The sequence below is a fragment of the Perognathus longimembris genome, chromosome 7 (genome assembly GCF_023159225.1).
Source record: "Perognathus longimembris pacificus isolate PPM17 chromosome 7, ASM2315922v1, whole genome shotgun sequence".
In the NCBI taxonomy this organism is placed as follows: Eukaryota; Metazoa; Chordata; class Mammalia; order Rodentia; family Heteromyidae; genus Perognathus; species Perognathus longimembris.
This window is the reverse complement of record NC_063167.1, coordinates 72,577,863-72,602,444: the sequence shown is the minus strand read 5'-3', so window position 1 is coordinate 72,602,444 and position 24,582 is coordinate 72,577,863. Positions and strand designations below refer to the sequence as shown.

Below are 24,582 nucleotides of genomic sequence, written 5' to 3'. Positions count from 1 at the left end.
ATCTGAGCAGTGAGTCTAACAGTAAGACAGACTCTGCTGGTATAAGCACCCACCTACAAACCATGGTTCACAGCCTCTGGCTAACAGAACACATGGTCCTAGACATTTACTCCCAAAAGAAATGCTATTAGGGTAGCCATTGCCCATGAGCCAGTCAGTCTATAGATTATCATTTAATAAGGCATCACTGCTTCTAGCTGAGATGATTGAAATTCTCTAGCCATCTGTCTTACCTTCTCAAAGTCTCGAAGAGCCTGTGTCTGCACTTGTGGGAGCTTCTCGAATGCTCTCAAGGTGTGTGTCTGCGCAAAGGCCGCCTTCTCCCCACTTCTCCAGATCTGTGGCTGCCCTGGAGGCCCCCGGTCTTTGGTGTCACTAAATAAGGCTGAAATACAACCACAAGAACAAAGGTTTGTGTAATGAAGGCACTGTGATCCTTACAACTGGCAGATTCTTACAAAGGACAGACAATTGGGTTTTTTTTCTAAAATAATTTGGTCTTTGCAAAATACAAAGCAATTTCATGCCATATAGAAAAAAATGATCGTTTCAATAAGGGTTTCCAAGCCAGATGCTAGAGGCGCACACTCATAATCCTAGCTGTTAAGGAGGCTGAGAGCTGAGGATCACATTGCAAACCCAGCTGGGGCAGGAAAGTCCATGAGACTCTTATCTCCAATTAACCAGGTTTGTGGGGTTTTTTTAAAGCCAGAATTGGAGCACTGATAGCTAAGAGTATAAGCTTGAGTCACAGGCACCCAGTTGCTAACTCCTTTACTAATCCATTGAATTCTAGGATTATTTGCTACATGATAAATAAATAGCCAAAATAGTCTTCAGAAGAATAACAATGAAGCCTCTTAGAATGAAGAAGTGTTTCTACAAATCTCCCTACAAAGGATTTTTCAGGTACTATCCAGGAAAAAATAACAATTGCAGCTACCAATTTCTTGATAAGGTATTAATAGTTACAAAGCAATATCATATGAATTCTTACAGAGTCACTGTAATAGTGAGGCACACAGATACAATCATGAACCATTTGAATAATCCATTTTAATATTCAGTTATAGATTTCACATTAGCAGCAGAATTTATTTGAATCTTTTTACACTTGACTTTAATCTTGCCATCATAGTCTCATTAAGGTGTGAGGCAGTCACATGAGAATATCAGTTAAGATTTACAACTCTGTACTGCCTCCTAACACATGTAATTATCTGTGGCATATAATTCTCCACTGGGGAATTCCACGTGGAGAATTATATACTACATTATGAGTATGTGCAACTTTGTAAATTTACAAACGTTTACAGAAACTGCCATGATGAACCCAATGGAACCAAAATGCAAGGGAATGCTAGAGGAAATGGAGATTTGAACAAAACTTGACATCCTTACCAGCAGCATTACACATTCTGGGTACCATTTCCCCATCGTCCTCTCCAAAATACTCTCTGTGGAGAGAAACACATCATTAATCAACGAGATTCCATTCCACAGGGCTCCTGGGCCTGGGAGAGAAAACACTTATTGTCATTTGTTTCTTTCAAAATACTCCATTAGAAATCTCTTCCTACATAGACAGCCAACTCTTAAGCAATTACCTACAGCAGTATTAATCACTGTTGTGGTAAATGAAGGAAAGTGCAGAGGAATTTAAGATTTGGGAAAAGGCACATTGAAACCTCAGTGAGGAGGGTGGAAATCAGATGAAGATAGGAGCAAAAGGTATTCTATGGGGAAGGAATAATAACAATTTGAAGTGAGGAAGACCCTGGTCTGTTAGAGGAACAGACTGCACAGAGCCTTGTGGAGTGGGCTAAGGATATTGAGTTTTATATGAGTGTAAGTAACCGCTCTGTATGTGTGTGTATGTGTGTGTGTGTGTGTGTGTGTGCATGTATGTGCATGAGCGCATGTCCTGGGATGTGTTCCTTCTTAGCTTTTCCTCTGAAAGCTGGAGCTCTCCACTAACAGATTTTTGGGGTTCATTGGAGATAAGAGTCTCACAGACTTTCCTGCCTGGGCTGACTTTGAACTGTGATCTTTAGATCTCAACCTTCTGAGTAGCTAGGATGATAAGTGTGAGCCACCTGGCTTGCTTGAAACTCTCAAAAGTTGTTTATGACACATATTTTATCATAGTGACAGAAAGCTGACTAACATAAATGCCTAACCACAAACCCCATTTTAATACTTTCCAAGGATCCAGGGTCCTAGACAAACATGACCTCCCCTTCTTGCTGCGCCTGTTCCGTGGTACAGATCCGGCTGTGTGTATCAGTCCTCCAGCTGCCTCTCCTCCTCCCACCCACATCCACTCTGAGCTTGCTGCCTGCCTGGTATGAATCAATAACTGGAAGGATAGAGAGGTCACTTGAGATGAGTGCAGAGTTAAAAGGCATACATGTAATCTCCCAGGAGATTTTTAAAAAATCACTTTAGTTCTATTAACAGCTCAGGTTCCCGATCTTATGGCCAGATAGTGAAGCTCAAAAGGTTGGCCAGGAATACGACGCTCCCAGAGGGGAGGGGCTGATGGGGAAGAAACTCCAGATTACACCAGATTGCAGCACTACAACATCCAATAAACCTAAGTGCAGAGAGATGTGGGATTCAGTCAAGACAGACTCTAAGACACACACACACACACACACACACACACACACCCCAAGCAGAAATATTCATTATATTCTTCCTGATTACCCAAGTCTGGGGAAAAAAAATGGAAAAAAATCCTTGCTCCAGTTTCCCAAATCAAAATGTTTGTATATTTTTAAATTCTTTTAAAAAAATTAAGTAGTGGTACAAAGGGGTTGATTTCAGTTCACTGTATAAGTACGATGCATCTTGATCCGTATCACCTCTTCCCTTGTTCTCCCCAATCTTTCCCCACCCTCACTGACAGCCTCAAATTACCTGGTTCCATTTTCACTTGTGGACACTTAATATAATGACTGTATTCACTTGCCCTTTCTCTCTCCATTTGCCTAGATTAAAAAAACAATAAACAAAATAAGCCAGGTGCCAGTGGCTCACACTTATAATCCTAGCTACTCAAGAGGCTGAGACTTGGAGATTGCAGTTGAAAGTCAGCCTGGGCAAGAAAAGCCTATGAGACTTTTATTTATGTTGATCCAGCAAAAAAATCCAGAAGTAGAGGTGTGGCTCAAGTGGTAGAGTACCTGCCTTGAAGGGGAAGAAGCCAAGTAAGGCCTTGAGTTCAAGCTGGCACCATAAACCACAACCAGTTCTATAAATTCCTGATGCTCGGGAAGCTTATCAATCATGAGTGTACCGTTCCCCACCTCCACACCCCTTCATAATAATCTTTTCCCAAAATCCTTTGTGTGTGTGTGTTTGTACGCACGCATGCACCAGTCCTGAGCCTGGAACTAAGAGCCTAGGTACTGTCCCTGAGTTTCTAGGCTCAAGACTAGTGCTCCACCACTTGAGCCACAGCCCCACTTCTGGCCTTCTCTAAGTGGTTTATTAAAGATAAGAGTCTCATGGACTTTCCTACCTGGGCTGGCTTTGAACCACGATCCTCAGTTCTTGGCCTCCTGATTAGCTACAAGTACAGGTATGAGCCTATAATCTGACTGCTTTCCCAAAATTCTTGACTATTTTTTTTCTTTTCTTGTATAAATGAAGAAAAGTTTTACATTTCTCTATCTCTCTACATCATCCAATGCCTGAACTTTTTCACATCTGTGAGTCTCTGGGTAAGCAAGCTACTGGGAATTTCCCCTTCAGAACCAGATGCCTGGTCTTGAAAATGAGCCTCCACTAAGTGCCTCTCACATGTCAGATGCCATGTGATTTCTCTAAAAGGGAAGTGGCTGGCCTGACTATGCATAAAGATCTTGTCCTGAAATAGGAATCATCGCTATTTTATACTTCTCCATCTTCAGTGTTTACCCGATTATTCACACCTTCCCCTTCTGTGACATCGCCCTTACCACAGGGGATGAGTGCAAAGGCAGGGAAGGTAAAAGAAGCAGACGCAGTTGAAGTGGGAACAGCTGTTTGTGCACAAGCTTGAGACTCCTTTTCCGATCTTTGTCTTGCTGAGACAGATAGCAAATGTATCACCCACATTCCAAATGTTGCCAAATACCACCCCCCCAATTTGGCACCCAATTGCAAAAAATAAAAAGCAAAGCCCACACAGATTCAAATGCAAATAGGGTAGATGTCACAGATACAGGGCCAAAACTATTATGTAATAAATGCAGGGAGATGATCACTTTATTCTCATCTCAAGGATCCTGATTACAACCTTTGAAAGTGAGGATTGCATTGGCAAAGCCCTCCGCCCCTCCCCCCCGCCCCAGCCCAGAGGTCATCACTGGGAGTCTCCCTCCTCCTGCTAATCAAGGACTGATTTGGCACTGATTCAGAAACATCCACTTTCCTTCAGCACAAGCTACAATTACATCCTTCGCTCAACACAGTTTATTCACTGGGGGTGATGGAGACCAAGGAGAATTCTGGGAGGCCGTTTCCTGTAGGGCCTATTCTCAGAGCTACAGCAATCTACAAATATTTTGTGCATCCATAACAACCCCTTGAGGATACAGAGTCCCCCTTCAGCCTTCCTTTCTCTGGCTTTATATCTCTTACACATTAAATATCCATCTGGGGCTTGAACTCAGAGCTTGCACTCTTGCTTGGCTTTTTAGCTCAAGCCTGGCACTCTGCCACTTGAGCCACAGCTCTGCTTCTGGCTGTTTCCTGGTTAATTGGAGATAAGTGTCTCATGGACTTTTCTGCCCAGGCTGGCTTCAAATCATAGTACTCAGATCTCCTGAGTAGCTGGGATTACAAGTGTTAGCTGCTGATGCCTGGAAAACACTAGCCTTGAGTGAAAAAGCTAAGAGATAGCACCGAGGCCCTGAGTCAGACCTCAGTACACACCCCCACGCCCCCACACACATGCATGCACACTTGTATACACACAGAGTTGGCTGTGTTTTTGAAACACTAAAGTGAATTCAAGTTAAGAAACCTGAGGTTAAAATGGGGCAATGATACTCATACTTTACAAGTTTGTAGGATGAGGCATGAAGGAAGGGTTTGTATATTATTTGCTACCATGTATCCAGCACTAAGAAGTCTAGATGATAAAATGAATTGAATAGGGTTGGGAATATGGCCTAGTGGTAAAGTGCTCATCTCATATACATGAAGCCCTGGGTTTGATTCCTCAGCACCACATATACAGAAAAAAGCTGGAAGTGGCGCTGTGGCTCAAGAGGTAGAGTGCCAGCCTTGAGCAAAAAGAAGCCAGAGACAGTGCTCAGGCATGAGTCCATGCCCCAGGACTGGCAACAACAACAACAACAAAAAAATGAATTGAATACATTTTTTGTGCTAGTCCAAAAGCTTGAACTCAGGTCTATTCATTGTCCCTGAGCTTCATTTTGCTCAAGGCCAGCACTTTACCACTTGAGTCACAGCTCTACTTCTGGTATTTTTGGTGATTACTTTGAGATAAAACTCTCACAGACATTCCTACCCTGACTGGCTTCAAATCTCAATCTTCAGATCTCAGGCTCCTGAGTAGCTAGGATTACAGGCATGAGCCACCAGCGCCTTGGCAATACATACTTCTTAAACAGTGATACATATACGTTGAATGCATAATGGCCTCATGCTTTGAGAATGGAATGCATCCCTTTCATAACGAGATACCCAAAGGACATTCCTATCAGGCTTGCTGAGAATGTAACCTGTGAAATTCTGAATCGAAGATCAACCTAGTACTAAAAAGCAATGTTAGACGTGGAAGATTTAGACAAAGCCATGGTCCATCTTCAAAAGGATGGAAAACACCACAGAAACCAGCTTGGCATATGCTATGATGGAGCAAGCAGAATGTGTTCCAGCTACAGAAAATACACAGAACTAGCTTCCAGAAATAATCCAGACAGAGGTCCTGAGGAAGGATCATCAGTCATCCTTGCAAAGGCAGGGCTAGGCGTGGAGCTGGGACCGACTGCCTGTGCAAGCCCACACGTAGTAATTTTAGCTCAGGATGACTAAGGTGAGTCACTCCACATCTAGCTCCTGTGAACCATTGGAGATAATACTGTTCTCACCACACCAAATGCCTGAAACTCTCAAACCAGTGTGTAGGAAGATCTTGCAAAACTCACTTCATTTCTAAGGTTGACATAGTGTCACATGCTAAACACAAGTTAATTCCTTCCTTTACAATGTAGTCTAAAGGTGATCTATATAGGTGTTGCACATAATTCAATAAGCAACCAGTGTGGGTGGCTTACCCCTGTAATCCTAGCTACTCAGAAGGCTAAGCTCTGAAGATCACAGTTTGGAGCCAGCTCCAGAGGAAAAGGTCTGAGAAATTCTTTTTTTTTTTCTCAAATTTTTATTATCAAACTGATGTACAGAGAGGTTACAGTATCATACGTTGGGCATTGGATACATTTCTTGTACTGTTTGTTGCCTTGTCCCTCATGCCCCCCCCTGAGAAATTCTTATCTCCAATTAGCCAGCAAAATACCAGAAGTGAAGGTGTGGCTCAAGCATTAGAGCACTAGCCTTGAGTGAAAAAGTGAGAGTTTGAGGCCCTAAGTTCAAGCCTCAGCACTGGTACTCACACACACACACATACACACACATACACACACACACACACTTTCTATAAAACGTAATAAGTAGCAAAGGACTGGAAATAACATAACAGGTTAAGGAAAAACGTATCATAGCTTATTAAAAAGTTATGAAAACACAGCTATAAATATTATATTATTAATATGATTATTATTATAGTCAGTGACTCCAAGTGCTTCGGCCACCATGGCTCAGCAAAACAAAATTAAGATCCTGCTCAACCTGCTGGCGATGAGATGTTCGCCATCTGAGGAAAGAAATCCCTTGGCGCATCCAAGAGTTTAAAACAGAATTCCAAGTTATGGAAACAAATGGTATCTCATTGTTGTAATTATTTTCAACATGCCATGTGAACCCATACCCTATTTTTTTGTCTCTTGTATTCCCTTCCCTTGGTATATCCTGCTATCACTGCATCTGATCTTAGTACCCTGGATATTGTATATATGAGTTTTGGAACTAGGGAAGGGAAAGGGAATACAAAAATTGAGAGACAAAGTATAAAAGGACAAACCATTGCAAAAGCAATACTTACAAAACCATTTGGTGTAAACAAACTGTACAATTCACAGAGGGGAGCAGGAATGGAGATAGGGAAGCGGGGGAAAAATGAGGGAGGAGGTAACAAGTTGAATAAGAAATGTCCTTGCCTTACATATGAAACTGTAACCCCTCTGTACTTCACTTTGACAATAAAGAAAAAAAAGAGTTTAAAACAGAACCCAAGAGGACCACACTGGGTCAGCAGGACACCTCTCTTATTCTAGACTTTCTTCTTACTTTAAATCCTGCTTAAATTTTTGGCCTGAGACAACTTACAGAATGTTCTGAGCTCAATTTGAATTTTTATTTATAAAAACAGCAAGATTTCGGGCTGGGAGTGTGGCTCAGCATGCATGAAACCCTGGGTTTGATTCCTCAGTACCACAGAAACAAATAAAAACCAGAAGTGGTGCTATAGCTCAAGAGGTAGAGTGCTAGCCTTGAGCAAAAGGCACCAGGGACAGTGCTCAATTTCAATAGGAACAGGGGGGGAGGGTGTGCATCCACTGAATGAACAGGTGGTCAGCACAGCCTTACCCAGTGAGCCCCTCAGCCAAGCCAGGTGAGCCTTCCAGGGTGGAGAGGCAACTGGGATGAGGGCCAGCCTGTATCCTTTCAGAAGCAAAGGTAAGTCGGGTGCTGGTGGCTCATGCCTGTAATCCCAGCTACTAGGAGGCTGAGGTCTCAGAATTGCAGTTTGAAGCCAGCCTGCACAAGAAAGATCTTAAGAGTCTAATCTCCAATTGACTATCAAAAAGGTAGAAGTGGAGCTGAGGCTCAAGTGGTTGAGCGCCAGCCTGAGTGAAAAAGAGCCAAGTGAAAGTATGAGGCAGAGTTTGAGCCCCAGTACTGGCACAAAATATTAGCAAGTAAACAAAGGAATAAATAAAAGTAGATAAAAATTACCAAGACAGATTTTTCCTTCTCAAAACCCAGAAAATTAATCGCCAGCAGCACCAACCAGGGAAAAAGGAAACTTCAGATCCAAGGATGTTTCAGTCACAGAATGATGAAAAGGAGAATTTTCCTAATATTGAATGCTGCATGCAAAAATACCAGCCAGATCCTGGCATAAATGAATCAGAACCTCCACACACCAATGGCTGCTAGAAGATCCTATACCCGCCCCCAGCTTCAGCCACGTTCCAGGGCAAAACTCCATCTCTGGCTGTAACTGGGCCTCTGGAAACCGGACTCCATTAACCGGACCATATAAACGTCCTTCATGCCTCTGGGCTAAGTATTAACACAGAGCAGACTAAACATACAACAGCTATCAATGCGGAACTGTTAAGTTTCATGTCGCTATGGTAACAGGCATCTGGGCTTAGTGAAGGCTGCACTTTAGACACATAGCAGAAAAGAAACAGGACCAACAGACTAACGCATCTTAAAATCCGTCTTAAAATCTGAAACTGGACCATGGTCTTCTAGGACACTACTTCCCTTCCCCAGTTTTCATAGGCACGGCAGGCAAGTTCAACTCACACTTGCAGTTTATTAAATCTAATTACAGACAAAACAAAACAGACCAGTTTGCTTTCCTAATCTTCAGTCGTGTGTGTGTGTGTGTGTGTGTGTGTGTGTGTGTGTGTGACAATATTGGTGCTTGAACTCAGGGCTTCCTCCCCTTGCTTGGCTTTTTACTCAACATGGGTACTCTACCATTTGAGTCACACCTCCACTTCCAGCTTTTTGCTGGTTAATTAGAGATAAGAGTTTAACATACTTTACTGCATAGTCTATCTTTGAACCTCAAGCTTCAAATTGCAACCTCCTGGGCCACCAGCACCTAGCTTAATACAGGGTTCGAATGTGCATTTTCCTTATGGTTGCACCACTAGATCTTGACCTATGGACACATTCCTTCAAAAATTCTGTAGTAACCACTTCAGAAAACAATTTGGCCCATTTCCTATTATCCAGTGACTCCACTTCTATTTATTTACCCAACAGAAATGTGTGTGTATGTTCACAAAGTCTATAGGATCATTTTCACAAAAGATAATATGATATATTCATTAGAAACACCATCATAAGCCAGGTGCTGGTGGCTCATGCCTGTAATCTTATCTACTCAGGAAGCTGAGATCCAAGGATCACAGTTCAAAACCAGCCATAGCAGGAAAATCCATGAGACTTTTATCACCAATTCACCACCACAAAACCTGATGTGGAACTGTGGCTCAAAGTAGTAGAGCTCTAGCCTTGAGCAAAATTGCTCAGGGACTCTGCCCAAGCACTGAGTTCAAGCCCCAGGATGGACAAACAAACAGAAACATCATCATAACAGATCCAAACTGCCTATTAACAACAGAATGGATAAATGAATCAATATATCTGCATACAATAGAATCCTATTTAGAAGCAAGAGTAAATAAACTACAACTAGAAGCATAAGAAGCGTGAAGAAGCCAAATGAAAGTAGACAGCATGTAATTTCACTTATATACAGTTCAAAACCAGGTAAAACTAATCATGGTATTGAGTGAAGGTAGGCTTCTGGGCCCCAGTAGCTCACACCTATAATCCCAGCTACTCAGGGGGCTGAGATCTGAAGAGAGCAGCTCGACGCCAAGCCAGGCAGGAAAGTCCATGATCTGATCTCCAATTAACCAGAAAAAGTTCTGAAGTGGAGGTGCTGCTCAAATGGTAGAGCGCTAGCCTTGAGTGAAAAGCTAAGTGAAAGCTTGGTGCCAGGAATGTTCTGTCATTCTTTGTAGCCATCACATGGCTACACTCAAGTTTGTGTAATTAATTGGACTCTAAATATGTGACTGTGGTTTTTCTAAATTTGTCTATAATTGTTATACATAAGCACAGCAGCTTATTGTTTGTTTTAAAACAGGGGCTCGGTAAGGAGTCCAAGGCATTCTAGAACTTGCTAGATAGCCAAGACTGGCCTTGAAGCTGACATCCTCTTACCTAGGTCTCTTGAGTGCTGGGATTACAATTGTGCCCCACCATGTGTAGCTTACTTTTTTCTTTTCTTAAAAAAATTAAACTGTCAAGCTTATTTATTTATTGTTCTTAAGTAGTTGTACAAGAGGTTTTCAATTCAACATGCCAGCTTAGGAGTACAATGCATCTTAGTCAATGTGTTTTGGGCTGGCCCTGAAACTTGACATCTTTCTGCCTCAGCCTTCTGAGTGCTAGATTACAGACATGTGCGCCTACACTTGTTACTCGTTGGGGATCAAACCCAGGGTCTTGTACATGATTGCCTTTTATTTATTTATTTATTTTGGAAAGCACTGACAGAGAACAAGCATCTGTTACTCCCTGCATTCCCACCAAATGGTAAGTGGTCACCCAGCCTTGGCCTGAATACATCCCGGGACAGGAATGGCTTCTCTACTCAGATCAACACTTGTTCTTGTTCTAAGCCTTTACCCTCACAGAAAGTCATCACGGGCTCCCATTTGTTGATTTGGTCCTCCTCAGAGATTCTAAATGGACATCATACCTCTGCTGCTACCTGCTCTTCAGATCTCTGGAAGAGCAGCCCTATCCTCCCTGGCTCCCGGCATTTGCTTCTTCACACCCAACAGATCCCTTCAAGATGTGGCTTTGAGACTCCTCTGATTGTTTTACACTAAAAAAAAAAAATCTAGCAATGCCTAACATAGCACAGTCTCTAGGAGAAAGAGAAACGCCCAAGAAAAGCAGGAAAGAGTCAAAAGTGGGATCAGCACTCACAAATGCAAAACAGTACAATTCACCTATTAATTAATATATCAATATACCTTATGCCATACTTTTCCCTCTCTGTAAAATTCACAATAAGCCGCTCTCTCCTGCGGAGCCTGCCAATGAGTGACCCCCAAGTCTTTTGCAATAAGTACTGGTGAGCCTCAAATTTACTTTCTGTGTTTGTACAAGCTTCACCCTCTCCAGAGTCAGAACACTCCATTCCACCCCATATAAAGTGGAAATCCTGGGGAAATTCCCAAAACTAAATCCGGGAACTGAAAGTGTTTGCCACCGAGACACCTGAATACAGTCACCCCACCAACCACTCCTTCTGAGGCCACAGCGGAAGTCCTGGGGGCGTAAGGAAGGTCCCCGTCTCTACTTCTCCCTGTTCGGATCCCCGGTTGAGAGTGTATTGGGAAGAAGGGGTGCGGGTGAATGCGGAATTCCACCAGCAACTCCACCACAGTGGGATCCAAGCCTCCCTGTCCACGTGGGCTCAAGCCGGGGCGCCGAGCTGCTGGGACTCCCCTCGGTCGTGGGAGGGCCAGAAGGGCCACGTGGCTGGGTGAGGATGAACCTGACTTTGTTCAAAGGAAGTCCTACGGAGAACCCCCAAAGCAGGCAAAGACAGGAAGCTTTTCTACCAGAACTTCTTCACGTGGAGAGCAGATGGAAGCGAGGTTCATAGAGCACAAGAAGCGGGTGAGGACCCAGGCTGGGGTCGCAAGGGCGTGGGTGAGGTGGGGTGGGGTGGGCGGTGCCAGGCCCGGCTGGTGAAGGAGACCTGTTCTTCCGAAGGCGCTGGGGGCAGGGGTGGGGGCGGGGAGGGACCCCAGCCTGCAGGGCGCGGAGCAAGCAGATTCACCCACCTGGACCACGTCCGCTCCATCCTCCACGCTCTGTCCTTGCCACGCGCCCCTCCTCTGCGCGGGTCTCCAGGGCAAAGGGCGCCCCACTTATGCCCTCGCTCCTCCTCCGGCCGCGGTGGCGAGGAGCTACGAGAGCTAGAGATCTGTCCCTTGCTTTTTCTTTTCTTTTTTTTGGAAAGCCAGCTGGACGTGGCCGCACCCCAGCTACCGGGGGGGGGGGGCGGGCGGCAGGCGGGGTGGCCGGTGGAGATGCGAGGGGCTGGCACCAGGCGCCCCGCACCGGCTGAGCTGTCAACCACGAGCCAGCCAGCGCGCGGGGCGGGGCTCTCTGCAGCTGGGAGGGAGGGCTGGGGAGGGGAGAAGGGCGGGATCGGCCTGGGAACCCCACCCAGACCACTCTCCGGGCCCCCAAAGCCCTTTCACAGACCCAAAGGAGAGACACAAAGGGTCCGAGGGCCTAGAGGACCTTCTGGGGCCTCTGCACCTCGCCCCTCGCAGGGCTGGGAAGTAAAACCAAGGAGCTGAAGGGAAAGTCTGGGGGAGAAGGGAGCGGTTTCCCCCAACCCCCGCCCTGTATACGGGCATCGCCTGCCCCAGGTAACCGGCGAGGCAGCGACAGAGTCTGGAAGAACTCAGTGCGACCCTGGCGGAATGCAGAAGTTACTACCAGCCAGGGCACAGTTGGTGCTGAGGGGTGACCCGCCCCATTTTACACTGATCTGGGGGGTCACCACGGCCTCCCTCGGGAAGAAGGGCCTCCTTCACACGCCGATCTCCGCTGTCCTAGCCCTTTCCTTCTCAGTTTCCACAGCAACTAGGCTCTCCCACCCACGAGCTACGAGCTACTAGCTCAGAGGAGGCGGAGGATGCCTGGAACCTCCCAGAACCCTGGAAAAGCTTCAGGACAGTGGCCAGCAGCGCCCAGACCCCCCACCCCCTCCCCCGTGGCTGCTGCAGATCCTGGGAAAGGCCTCTCCTAGCCAGCCCTGCCTCGACTCTCCGGTCTGAGCTTAGGGATCAAGGTTTGAAAAGGCAGACAGGCTGTAATTAGCGTGCCTACGGCCTCCAGCTCCGTTCTAGCTCTGAAAGACCTTTTTATTAAGTGACACAACCACTGCTATTAATAGTATTACCACTAGCTTTTCATTCCTGCCAGTAGCCCTGCTTGAACTCAGGGCCTCACACTCTCTGCTTGCTTGGTACTCTACCACTTGACCCTTCATTTCCCACTTTTTGTTCGGATATTTTAAAAAATCTGTCCCCCCCCCCCTTTTTTTTGTCTTTTCTTTTTTGGTACTGGAGACTGAACCCAGGACATTGCACTTGCTAGGCAAGCACTTTGCCACTAAGCTACATCTCAGACCTCAATTTCCCACATTTCACTGGTTAATTGAGGATAAAAGTTTCTTGGGTTTATCTGTCTTGACTGGCTTTGGACTGAGAGCTTCAGATCCCTGCCAGTTGAGTAGCTAGGAATACATGTATAGGTGTGAGCCATCTGTACATAGCCATTTCTTAATTAAACAAATAAGCAAAGGTTTCTAGTACCCATAGGTAGTGACATTGATTTAGTTATACTAGTTTACAAATGACAAGTTTGAGGCCAAAAAAGTCCCAAAGTCTCCCCTAAGAAAGACTAAACTAGGGGTACTGGAGGGCCAGGTCACATAACATTAGAAAGCTCAGATGAGTTTTATAAAATATTCCTAATCTAGAATACCCCAATCCCAACACTTAGTGTATAGCTAAAACCACACTGTTGCCAGGACCTATTGGCTCATGCCTGTAATCCTAACTACTCAGGAGGCTAAGATCTGAGGATCTCAGTTCAAAGCCAGCCCAGGCAGGAAATTCCAGGAGACTCTTCTATGTCCAATTCACCACCAAAAGTCTATAAGTGGAGCTGTGATTCAAGTGGTAGAGCTTCTTCCTTGAGCAGAGAAAGCTAAGAGATAGCACCCAGGCCCTGAGATCAAGCATGAATACTAGTACAAACAACAAATAAGAAACACACTACTCTGAGCTTACAGTGTTGCCAGGAAGAGTTTGTAAGATCCAATTTGACCTTAGACAAGACTCACAGGCCACCTGTCTTGAAAAGAATCTACTGTTGCCTTTGAGGGAGGAAAAAAAAAAACAGGCAGGGAGAGTCAGATTTCCATCCTTCATACCAAAGCTGATGCTATATTTAGTCATGTCTCCAGTCAAATTATGGGCTACTGGGTTTTGAAGAGGAACTCTGTCTACAATCAGACATGAATTGCTTAAAGCAGTAGCAAGGTGAACTGTGGGCTGTCAGAAGTAGGCTGAAAAAAAATAGGCTCTTTTAATTCTAAATGAACACATTTCATAACCTATTTACTGTAGGACTGTTGAAAAAGCAGAGCTGCTTACAGAAGACAGATTTTTCTTTTTTTTTCTGATAGTCCTGGGGCTTGAACTCAAAGCCTGGGTACTGTCCTTGAGCTTCTTTTGCTAAAGGATAGCATGCCACCACCTGAGCCACAGTGCCACTTCTGGCTTTTCCTGATTATGTGGTACTGAGGAATTAAACCCAGGATGCATGCATGCTAGGCAAGCACTCTAAGCCACATTCCCAGCCCAAGAATTATTCTTAATACCTACAGATAATAATTTCTAAGTTTGCTGAATTTCATATATTTTTTTCTCCTTATCTTTAAGTAGTTGTACAGCTAGGCATGGTGACTCATACCTGTAATCCTTGCTACTCAGGTGGCTAAGATCTGAGAATCATGGTTCAAAGATAGCGAGAATGGAAAGCCCATGAGATGCTTATCTCCAGGTAGCCACCAAAAAGCTGGAAGTGGAGATGTGGCTCAAGTGGGAAAGCACCAGCCTTGAGTGAAAAAGGTAAAGGACAGTGCCCAGTCCCTAAGTTCAAACCCCAATGAATTTTTAAAAGGAAAGGAAAAAGAAAGAAAGACATTTCCAGCTCTGGTAAGTCACTTAAACTCTGTCAATGACCGTAAGTACCAGACACCACCACCATGAGAGTAAACAAGATCATGTATAAAAAGTGTTTAATTCATTGTTCAGCACATTTTAAAGATACTGTGCATCACAGACATCTTTTCATTAATGTTTGCATGCCACCAGGATTCCAATCTTTTAATTAAATTCCAACCTTTTAATTTAGTACTTTTGAATGAGTGTGTGCATGTGGGTGGGTATGGAGTATCAGTGCTGGAGCTTGAACTCAGGAACTCATGCTTTTGCTTGGCTTTTTTTTTTTAATGGAGACTGGTGCTTTACAAGTTTAGCCATAGTTTTATTTCCAGCTTTTTGGTGGTCAATTGGAGATAAGAGTCTGTTGGACTTTCCTGCCCAGGCTGGTCTGTTGAATCTTTTTTTTTTTTTTTTTGGCTAGTCCTGGGCCTTGGACTCAGGGCCTGAGCACTGTCCCTGGCTTCCTTTTGCTTAAGACTAGCACTCTGCCACTTGAGCCACAGCACCACTTCTGGCCATCTATTTGGTGCTGGGGAATAGAACCCAGGGCTTCATGTATGTGAGGCAAGCACTCTTGCCACTAGGCCATATTCCCAGCCCCTGGCCTTTTGAATCTTGCTCCTCAGATCTCAGCCTCCTGAGTTACTAGGATTACAGGTGTGAGCCACTAGTGCTCAGCAGTAGTTATAGTTTTTATTTTTAGATCTTCTCACAACTGCTCTCTAGGGCTAAGCTAGTGACCCAGATTTTCCATCTCTCAGCTTCCTGGAGCATCGTATGAGACCAAATCTCTGAAAAGAAAGTTGTTGAGCAAGTGTGTTGGCGAGAATTTTAGGCACCAGAAAAGTGTACATCCCCTCCTTTCATCTCCCAACCTTCTTCTCCTGTCTTTCAGTATGTGTGTGTGCATGTGTTTGTGTACACGCATGCGCATATGTGCACTTCTGTGAAAATACATGAACACGTGCATATTCAGATCCACCTCCTTTGATGGGAAGGCTGTTTGTCAGCTGTAACAAAAACCCCAAGAAATTATGATCAAGCTTCCAGACAGCTGGTGGTAATTTACTCACACAGTCCCCCTTTCTCCTTTCAACACCCACAATTTATGTACATCTGATGCTGGGGGAGGGGAAATTCTGCGGGAAGTGTGGTATGTAATAGAATGGAAAGACTTGTAAATTACAGGAGTAATTCTCCCTGTTTGCAGCATCGATGTCAAGTCTTTAAAATGGAAGAGACTAGTGATGTGAATGAAAACAGAATCTCTGGAACAAGAAACAATACTGAAGCCAAGTGTCTATAGCTGAAGCCTGTTATCCTAGCTACTCAGGAGGCCAAGATCCTAGGATCATAGTTCAAAGCTAGCTGGGGCCTGAAAGCCCACGAAACTCTTATCTCCATTAAACTACCAAAATAGAAGCTGGAGGTGGAGCTGTTGCTCAAGTGGTAGAACACCAGCTTTGGATGGAAAAAGCTAAAGTGACAGTGCCAGGCCCTGAGTTAAAGACCCAAGACCGGTGCGCGAGTGCGTGCGCGCATGCGCGCGCACACACACACACACATACACACACACACATTTTAAAATGTAGAACAGTTGCAAAACTAGCACAGTCTTGCAAAACCTGCACTTTGATCAATCATTTGTTATTTTGCCATTTATTTTCTGTCTTACACACACAAGTATTACTGATGTTCTGGTGAAGCACTGTAAGAATACCAATTCTTTGCTCCTGAATATTTCAGTTTGTGTCTCTTAAGAACAATGAAAATGATGAAATAACTGTTGGGATGACCACTCTTCCCAGATAAGCTTTCACCACCAGTAAGCAGACTCTTTTCCTCCTTACAATTTTTTTGTTTGTTGGTTGGTTTGCCTGTCCTGGGGCTTCAACTCAGGACTTGAGTGCTGTTAGTGAGCTTCTTTGTGTTCAAAGCTAGTGCTCTACCACTTAAGCCAGGACCACTTCCCGCTTTTTCTGAGTAGTTTTTTGGAGACTAGAGTCTCACAAACCTTTCTTCCTGGGCTGACTTTGAACAGTAACCCTCAGCCTGAGTAGCTAAGATTATAGGCATGAGCCCAGGTGTCCAGCTCTCCTTATAATCTTAAGTACTGCTGTGACTTTCTTCCTATCTTTCTTGTTGCTTTATTAGCATATATTAGTTCTACAAAGGAAGGTTTCATTGTAACATTTCCACACATGTATACATTGTATCCTGACCAACCTCCATTGCTCTATCACTCAACCCATTCCATTTTCCATTCTTTTTTTTTTTTTTTTGCCAGTCCTGGAGCTTGAACTCAGGACCTGAGCACTGTCTCTGGCTTCTTTTTGTTCAAGACTAGAACTCTACCACTTGAATCACAGCTCCACGTCTGGCTTTTTGTATATATGTAGTGCTGAAGAATTGAACCCAGGGCTTCATATGTACCAGGCAAGCACTTCACCCACTAGGCCATATTCCCAGCCCCCACTTTCCATTCTTAAAAGAATTTTAGTGGGTTCCATTGTTCTGTGTCATACATGCAAATTAACTAAAAGACCATATTCTTCTGCAGTAATTCTGTGTGTGTGTGTGTGTGTGTGTGTGTGTGCATGCACATGTGTGTGCTGTTCCTGGGGTTTGAACTCAGGGCCTGGACATGGTCCTTGAACAGCCAGCTCAAGGTTGGCAACTGTATCACTTGAGCCACAGCTCCAATTTGGGCTTTATGGCTGGTTAGTTGAAGATAAGAATCTCACAGACTTTCCTGTCCAGGTCTGATTCTGAGTGTCCATCCTCAGATCTCTGCCTCCTGGGTAGTCAGGATTACAGGTGTGCCCCAGCTGTTGTTGTGATGTGTGTGTGTGTATGTGTGTGTGTGTGTGTTTTCCTTATTAGATACTGGGGATCAAACCCAGGACATTGCCCTTGCTAGGCAAATGCTTTGCCACTGAGCTACATCTCAGCCCTTGCAGTGATTTTTCTTAACCAGTGTCAGGAACTACCCAGGTCCTCCTGGCCATAAAGCAAGACCTATCTGCAAAATAACCCACAAAAAGGGACTGGTTGAGGAGTGGCCTTAGAGGAAGAGTGCCTGCCAGGCAAATGTGAGGCCCCAGTACCAACGCCACCAACACACACACAAAAATCACTCCCAAGACCAAGACAAAGTAAAACAATAGACAAATCCCTCTTCCACATTTTATCTCTTGGTAGTTTAAACAGCTGCTTTGTCCTTTTTTCCAGCTAGCAAGGGTTCAAAAATATTAACAAGTAGCTTCAGAAAGCAATACAATCAAGCAAACTAATTAACGAGACAATTTTTACATTGCATTTTGCTTTTGTTTTCATTTTCACTTTAGCATATAAAAGGCTGAATACTGAGCTGCTGAGCTCAGTGTGAAACATCTGGCAATTTTAGACAAAGACTAGCCAGGCTCAGCAGTCCTTCCTCCTAGGTGGGAGAGTTCGCCAAGTCCATCCTAGCTCATACCAATTTGATACAAAGACAAACACAGCTAACATTAGCCACTAAAACAATTCATTTCAATTACAATAAAACATCTCAACTACATCAGTCAGTGACATTGTGACAGGCACAGAAGGCCTCGCCTTTACTCTAAATCAGAGCTGTGGTATATAGGAAAGAATTCTTGCAAGCTGGGTGTCAGTGGCTCATGCTTGTAATCCTAGCTACTTAAGAGGCTGAGATCTGAGTATTGTGGTTCAAAGCCAGCCCAGGCTGAAAAGCCAATGAGATTCTTATTTCCAATCAACCTCCAAAAAGATGCAAGTAGAGCTGTGGCTCGAGTGGTAGAGCACCAGCCCTGAGCAAAAAAGCCAAGCGAGAGTGTGAGACCCTAATTCAAGCCAGAGAACCAGCCCAGCTGGACCCTAGATAGGGGTCCCAGATAGGCCAGCTCTTCTGCTTGACTTCCTAGTTTCCCATCTGAAGGGCAAGTTTCTGTGCTGGGCAGGGCCCTGGGAAAATGGTAGGACAGGACAGGTTGGGAAGGGGAAGTTGTGAGGGAGGGGGGATCCCAGGGGGCTTCACATGCTGCCATGAAATAATTCAAAAACAAACTTTCAAGAACTTGTACTTTTTGTTCATTTGTTTTGGGTGGTGGAGGGAACTCTGAGGCCAAGCTGTGAGACAAGGAAAGGCTTAGGGGGGTTAAGAGGTTGGACTGCCACCTTGTCCATACTCAGAAGGTTGAGAGTTGGCCCTAGAAAGGTCAAACTATCAACAAATGTTACTACCCTAAGTGTGTTTAAGGTAGAGCAGTATGGACACTAAAAGCTTGAGACCTTGGAAATAAGATAAATGTCTGTGTTACTGTTAAAAGTTTATCACTCCCCTCTGCTCCTTAATGATAAGAGAGTCAATGATCACTATATAGACAAACAGCATCTCAGGTTAATGACTGTAACCACAAGATAGACTGATGCCCTATTTTCTGCACATATCTGTAGTCACCTCCCCTATACTCAACTAAATAAATAAGATTGCTAACAAGAAACTCAGGGTTCAAAGTTCTGGACCCCCTGGGGCCCCCTTTCTCCTCTCTCTCTCTTTCTTTCTCTCTCTCTCTGTTTCTGTCTCTGTCTGTCTCTGTCTCTCTCTCTCTCTCTCTCTCTCTCTCTCTCTCTCTCTCTCTCTCTCTCTCTCTCTCTCTCTCTCATTTCTTTGGACCTGGTATCCCATCCCATCATTCTTTCCCTGGTTGCAGTTAGCATTATGGTGGTATCATGGTTTGAGTTCAAGATCTCAAGCTTGCTACTAATAGGCTACATTTTTCCAGTCCTTTTTCTGTGATGGCTTTTTAATTTTGTTTTTGGTAGTACTGAGGCTTGACATGAGTATTTAAGCTTGCTGGGCTGGCACTCTACCACTTGAGTCAACCCCCTAACTCTGTCTTTTACTAGTTATTATATAGGTGAGGTTTCTTGGACTTTTCTGCCCAGACTGGCCTCAAACCACTATTCCCCAGATCTTAGCCTCCTGAGTAGCTAGGGTTATAGATGTGAATCACCAGATGGTTACTTTTGAGATGGGCTGTCAAGTAGGGCCATATCTATTTTAGGCTTTTTTGTTTGTTTGTTTTGTTTTTGTTGCCAGTCCTGGGCCTTGGACTCAGGGCCTGAGCACTGTCCCTGGCTTCTTTTTGCTCAAGGCTAGCACTCTGCCACTTGAGTCACAGCGCCACTTCTGGCCATTTTCTGTATATGTGGTGCTGAAGAATCGAACCCAGGGCTTCATGTATATGAGGCAAGTGCTCTTGCCACTAGGCCATATCCCCAGCCCCTATTTTAGGCTTTTTAAAAAAAAAGACTTTAAAAAATTGTTATTATAAAGGTGATGTACAGAGGGGTTAGAGTTATATAAGTCAGGTAGAGACTACGTTTCTTTTCAGATAATATCACCTCTTCCCTTGCTCTCTCCCAGTTTTTCCCACCCTATCTCACCAACAGTTTGTATAGTTTGGGCATTTTGTAATCACTGAGATGACAGATGTGGGCCACCAGGCTAGATCTCGGTTGAGAAAGGATCTTGCAAACTTTTCTGTCCAGGCTGGCCTTGGACCATGACCCTTCCAATATTTTTGGTTTGTTTTTGTTGGCCATAGTGCTTGAACTCAGGGCCTGGATGCTGTCCCTAAGCTCTTTTGCTCAAGACTCAGTGCCACTTCCAGTTTTCTGGTGGTTAATTGGAGATAAGAGCCTCACAGACTTTCCTGCCCATGCTGGCTTTAAACCCCAGTCCTCCTATCTCAGCCTCCTGAGTAGCTAGGATTACAGGTGTGAGCCACCAGCGCCTGGCTGATCCTTCTGATCTTAGCCACGTAAGTTGGTAGGGCTGCAGAATGAGCCATTGTCAACCAACAAGAACCTGTTTGTTCAAAAAAAAAAAAAAACCTCAATTAGTACAGCCACTATGGAAATCAGTATGGAGGTTCCTCCAAAAATTAAAAATAGCACTACCAGGGCTGGGAATATGGCCTAGTGGCAAGAGTGCTTGCCTCACATACATGAAGCCCTGGGTTTGGTTCCCCAGCACCACATATATAGAAAATGGCCAGAAGGGGCTGGGAATATGGCCTAGTGGAAGAATGCTCATCTCCTATACATGAAGCCCTGGGTTCGATTCCTCAGTACCACATATATAGAAAAAGCCAGAAGTGGCGCTGTGGCTCAAGTGGCAGAGTGCTAGCCTTGAGCAAAAAGAAGCCAGGGACAGTGCTCAGGCCCTGAGTTCAAGCACCAGGACTGGCAAACAAAAAACAACAGAAAACAGCCAGAAGTGGCACTGTAGCTCAAGTGGCAGAGTGCTAGCCTTGAGCAAAAAGAAGCCAGGCACTGGCTCAGGCCCTGAGTCCAAGGCCCAAGACTGGCAAAAAATAAAAATAGCACTACCATTTGGTTTTGTAATACCACTTCCAGGCATACTTCCAAAGGAATGTAAGTTAGCATACAACCTGGACATCTGTATAGTTATGTTTAGAGATGAACTATTCACAACAGCCAAACTATTGATTCTGTTTAGATGCCCATCAACTGATGAATAAAGAAAAATAAATATGCAACAGAGTGTTGACATAAGTACACAATAGCATATTAGGATTAAAGGAGAATAATATTATACCATTTGCAAGAAAATGGGCAAAGCTGGACATGATCATGTTAAGCAAAACAAACCAGGCTGAGAAAGACAAATATTCTGACCTCTCATCTGCAGAATATAGACCTAAAATGATGTGTGTAAAATGAAGGAACTGTCGTGGACTAGGGGGGAGGGAGGAGGAAGAAAAGGAAAGGCAAATAAAGGCAGAATCAAAGTGAATCAAAGTGAAAATAGAATAACCAAACCTGTTAAAAATTGTTTAAGGGCTGGGAATGTGGCTTAGTGGTAGAGTGTTTGCCTAGCATGCACGAAGCCCTGGGTTCGATTCCTCAGTATCACATCAACAGAAAAAGCCAGAAGTGGTGCTGTGGCTCAAGTGGCAGAGTGCTAGCCTTGAGCAAAAGAATCTCAGGAATAATGCCCAGGCTCTGAGTTCAAGCCCCTGTGCTGGCATAAAAGTAAAAAATACTGAAAAATACTGGGGAAATGAGAGAGTAACAGGTGAAAGTACATGTATGGAAAATCATAATGAAAACACCTTGTACAGCTAATATATGCTAAGAAAAAAAGACAAACTTGAGCCCCAGCTGGGTTTAGGGCTTCTGTCCCACCTGCTCAACTCAGAGCTAGAATCAGCCTCATCTCTGCTCCTCTTATCATGTGGTGCACATTTGGTTCTGGGATATCAAAGCAGCCATGCATCATCCTCTGTGCAGGCTATGAAGAGTGAATGTAATCTAAGTGAGCTGCTTAGGAAACTGCAACCTGGAGTCTCCCTTTGCTGTGAAATCTATGACAATGAAAACAGCCTGCACGTGCGCCCCCTGCTGGTCATATCTGACATAGACCTGGCCTCCCTTAGATTGGGTTTGGCCCTAAATCCCTCCCTCCCTCCCTCTCTCCTTCCTCCATCCTCTTCTCCCTCCCTCCCTTCTTTCATTCCTTCCTTCCTTCCTTCCCTCCTTTCTTCCTCTTTTCTTGAGCCTCTCGAGTGCTGATATTCCAGGCCTGTGTCACCATATCTAGTTTATTCCCTATATTCTCACACCTGACCTACTTCGGTTATTGATGCTACCTGTCAGGTTTGCCTAGGCCTGAGGCTTTTGCATCTTCCTTCCGATCACTCGATAAGTTCTCAGTGGTAAGACACGTGGACTGCCTTTGGGCCTCTCTGTCTCATAGGGCCTGCTCCTTCTGTCACCTTTTTCATCTGCCCTGGAATCATAGCTCAGTCTGGCCATAATTTCAATCACCCCTTCACCTAGGGCCAGACTGCTTCTAGTTTTCTTTTACTAAAGTATATGTAGATCAGGGCCAATCCAGGTGACAGCAGGGCCCTAAAATTTCAGCTAGATTTTTTTGGGGGGGTTAGTTGGGACCTAGACATTGTCCCTGAGCTCTTTCACTAAGACTAGATAGGGCTTTACCACTTTGAGCCACTGCTCCACTTCTGGTTTTCTGTGGAGTTTCACAGGCTTTCCTGCCCTGGCTGGCTTTGAACCACAATTCTCAGATCTCAGCCTTCTGAGTAGCTAGGATTACATTCATGAACTTACCTGCACCTGATTTCAGCTTGATTTTATTTCCAAGGATTGAACATTGCTTTTGGTCATCTTTGGCATCCAGTTTTGCCTTTGAGATACAGTAGGGACTGTACCAGAGGAAGGGGTAGAGGAAAGGGCCAGCAGCGACAAGAAGGTGGCAATAAGACACATAAAACATCTTTTTAATATCGTCCAAGGATGCCTGGAAGAAGGATTGAGCAAGTAAAGCCTAGGGGTGTTACTGTTCTGAGAATGCAGGTCAAAATCTTTAAGGAGGCTTATAGAGAGTGTGTCATAGTCTTCAACTTCTGGGATGGTTACACTCCTTTTTCTGTTCGCTCCTTTTCTTTTCTATTTATTTATTATCTATTTTGGTGTGGGTTCCGGGGCTTGAAGGCAGGGCTTTGCGCTGTTAGGTGGCTTTTGCACTCAAGGCTGGGACTCTAGTACCACTTAAAGTACACCACTACTTCTGGCATTTTACTGGTTCATTGGAAATAAGACACTCTCATTTTGTCTGCTGGGGCTGGTTTTGAGCCATGATCCTCAGATCTCAGCCTTCAGAGTAGCTACACTTACAGGGGGAGCCCCCAGCCGCTGGCTTTAGAGTATGATTTTAATTATTACCAAGAATATTTCCCCTCCTTAGGCAATAGACGTAATTCATATAATCCTTCCTGTTGAAATTACGAGGTTGTGCATTTTCATACTAATCTTGAAGATTTCAAAGTCAAGGTTTATGGAGCTCAAAGATGCAATGGAGACAAAAAGTATGGTAAGATGGCATCATTTCCATTTCTGCACTAGGTCATTCATCTCTGCTAGCATTTCTTGCATTGACTCCACTTTCTCTGAGCTCGTGTGTAAGGTTAGATGGGAGGAGAGGGTTGAGTGCTGGGGCCCATTATTCTGGGCCCAGATTCTGGCTGGCTCACATGAGGTCTTTGTTATTTAAACAGTGTCCCAGATACTCCCTTGAAATGTGCAGTTCACCCATCTTTATTAACCTGAATATGAAGTGGATGGCCTTTTGATAGATTCTGTGGTCCCATTCTGATCCACTTTCTTTTGTTTTAAACAGGTCATCCATTTCTGTGCCGACCTGCAAGGCTTTTGCCATAGAAATCAGAAAGCAAGTCCTTAAAAAGTCAGAAGTTTAACAATGTGATTTTTTCACATGTATGTTCATTTTGATACCAAATTATTTTTATCCAAATGGTAACAAATAATTTTGTTTTGCACTTTGCTTTGATTTGTTTATAGTTCTGTTTTTATTTGATTTTTTAAGGCCCAGCTAGGGCTGCAGATTCTGAACTACCTGAAGCAGTTTTACATGGTTTTATAGTGTTCTCCCATCAAAGCTCAATAAATAACATAAATTGAATTTGGAGTATGCAGAGATGCTTTCTTATATTTTGTAACTGATTCAAATAAAAAGACTTCCACTTCCTCATTAATCTGGGCTACTGAAGCTGCTACAGTTATGTTTTCAAACTGGTCGCTACCTGTTCCTGGAGAATGTGTGTGTATGTGTGTGTGTGTGTGTGTGTGTGTGTGTGTGTGTGTGTGTTTGAGCGCGCACATGCGTGCGCATGTATGTGGTGTGAAGAGTACTGGGGCTTGAACTCAGGGCCTGGACGCTGTACCTGAGCTTTTGTGCTCAAGGCTAGTTAGCACTCTACCACTTGAGCCACAGCTCCACTTCCAGTTTTTT

General features: G+C 44.3%; 1 protein-coding gene across 1 annotated transcript in view; it reads right to left on the bottom strand.

The window, feature by feature from the left end:
- LOC125355488 (phosphodiesterase 4D interacting protein) overlaps nucleotides 1–11,785 on the bottom strand; it is a 120,062-nt gene extending 108,277 nt beyond the window's left edge. Inside the window, 3 exon segments of the mRNA XM_048351888.1 lie at nucleotides 234–385; nucleotides 1,402–1,457; nucleotides 11,751–11,785. Of these exon segments, the coding sequence (XP_048207845.1) occupies nucleotides 234–385; nucleotides 1,402–1,457; nucleotides 11,751–11,770 (228 nt within the window). The 5' untranslated portion in view covers nucleotides 11,771–11,785.
- Nucleotides 11,786–24,582: the final 12,797 nt, after the last annotated feature.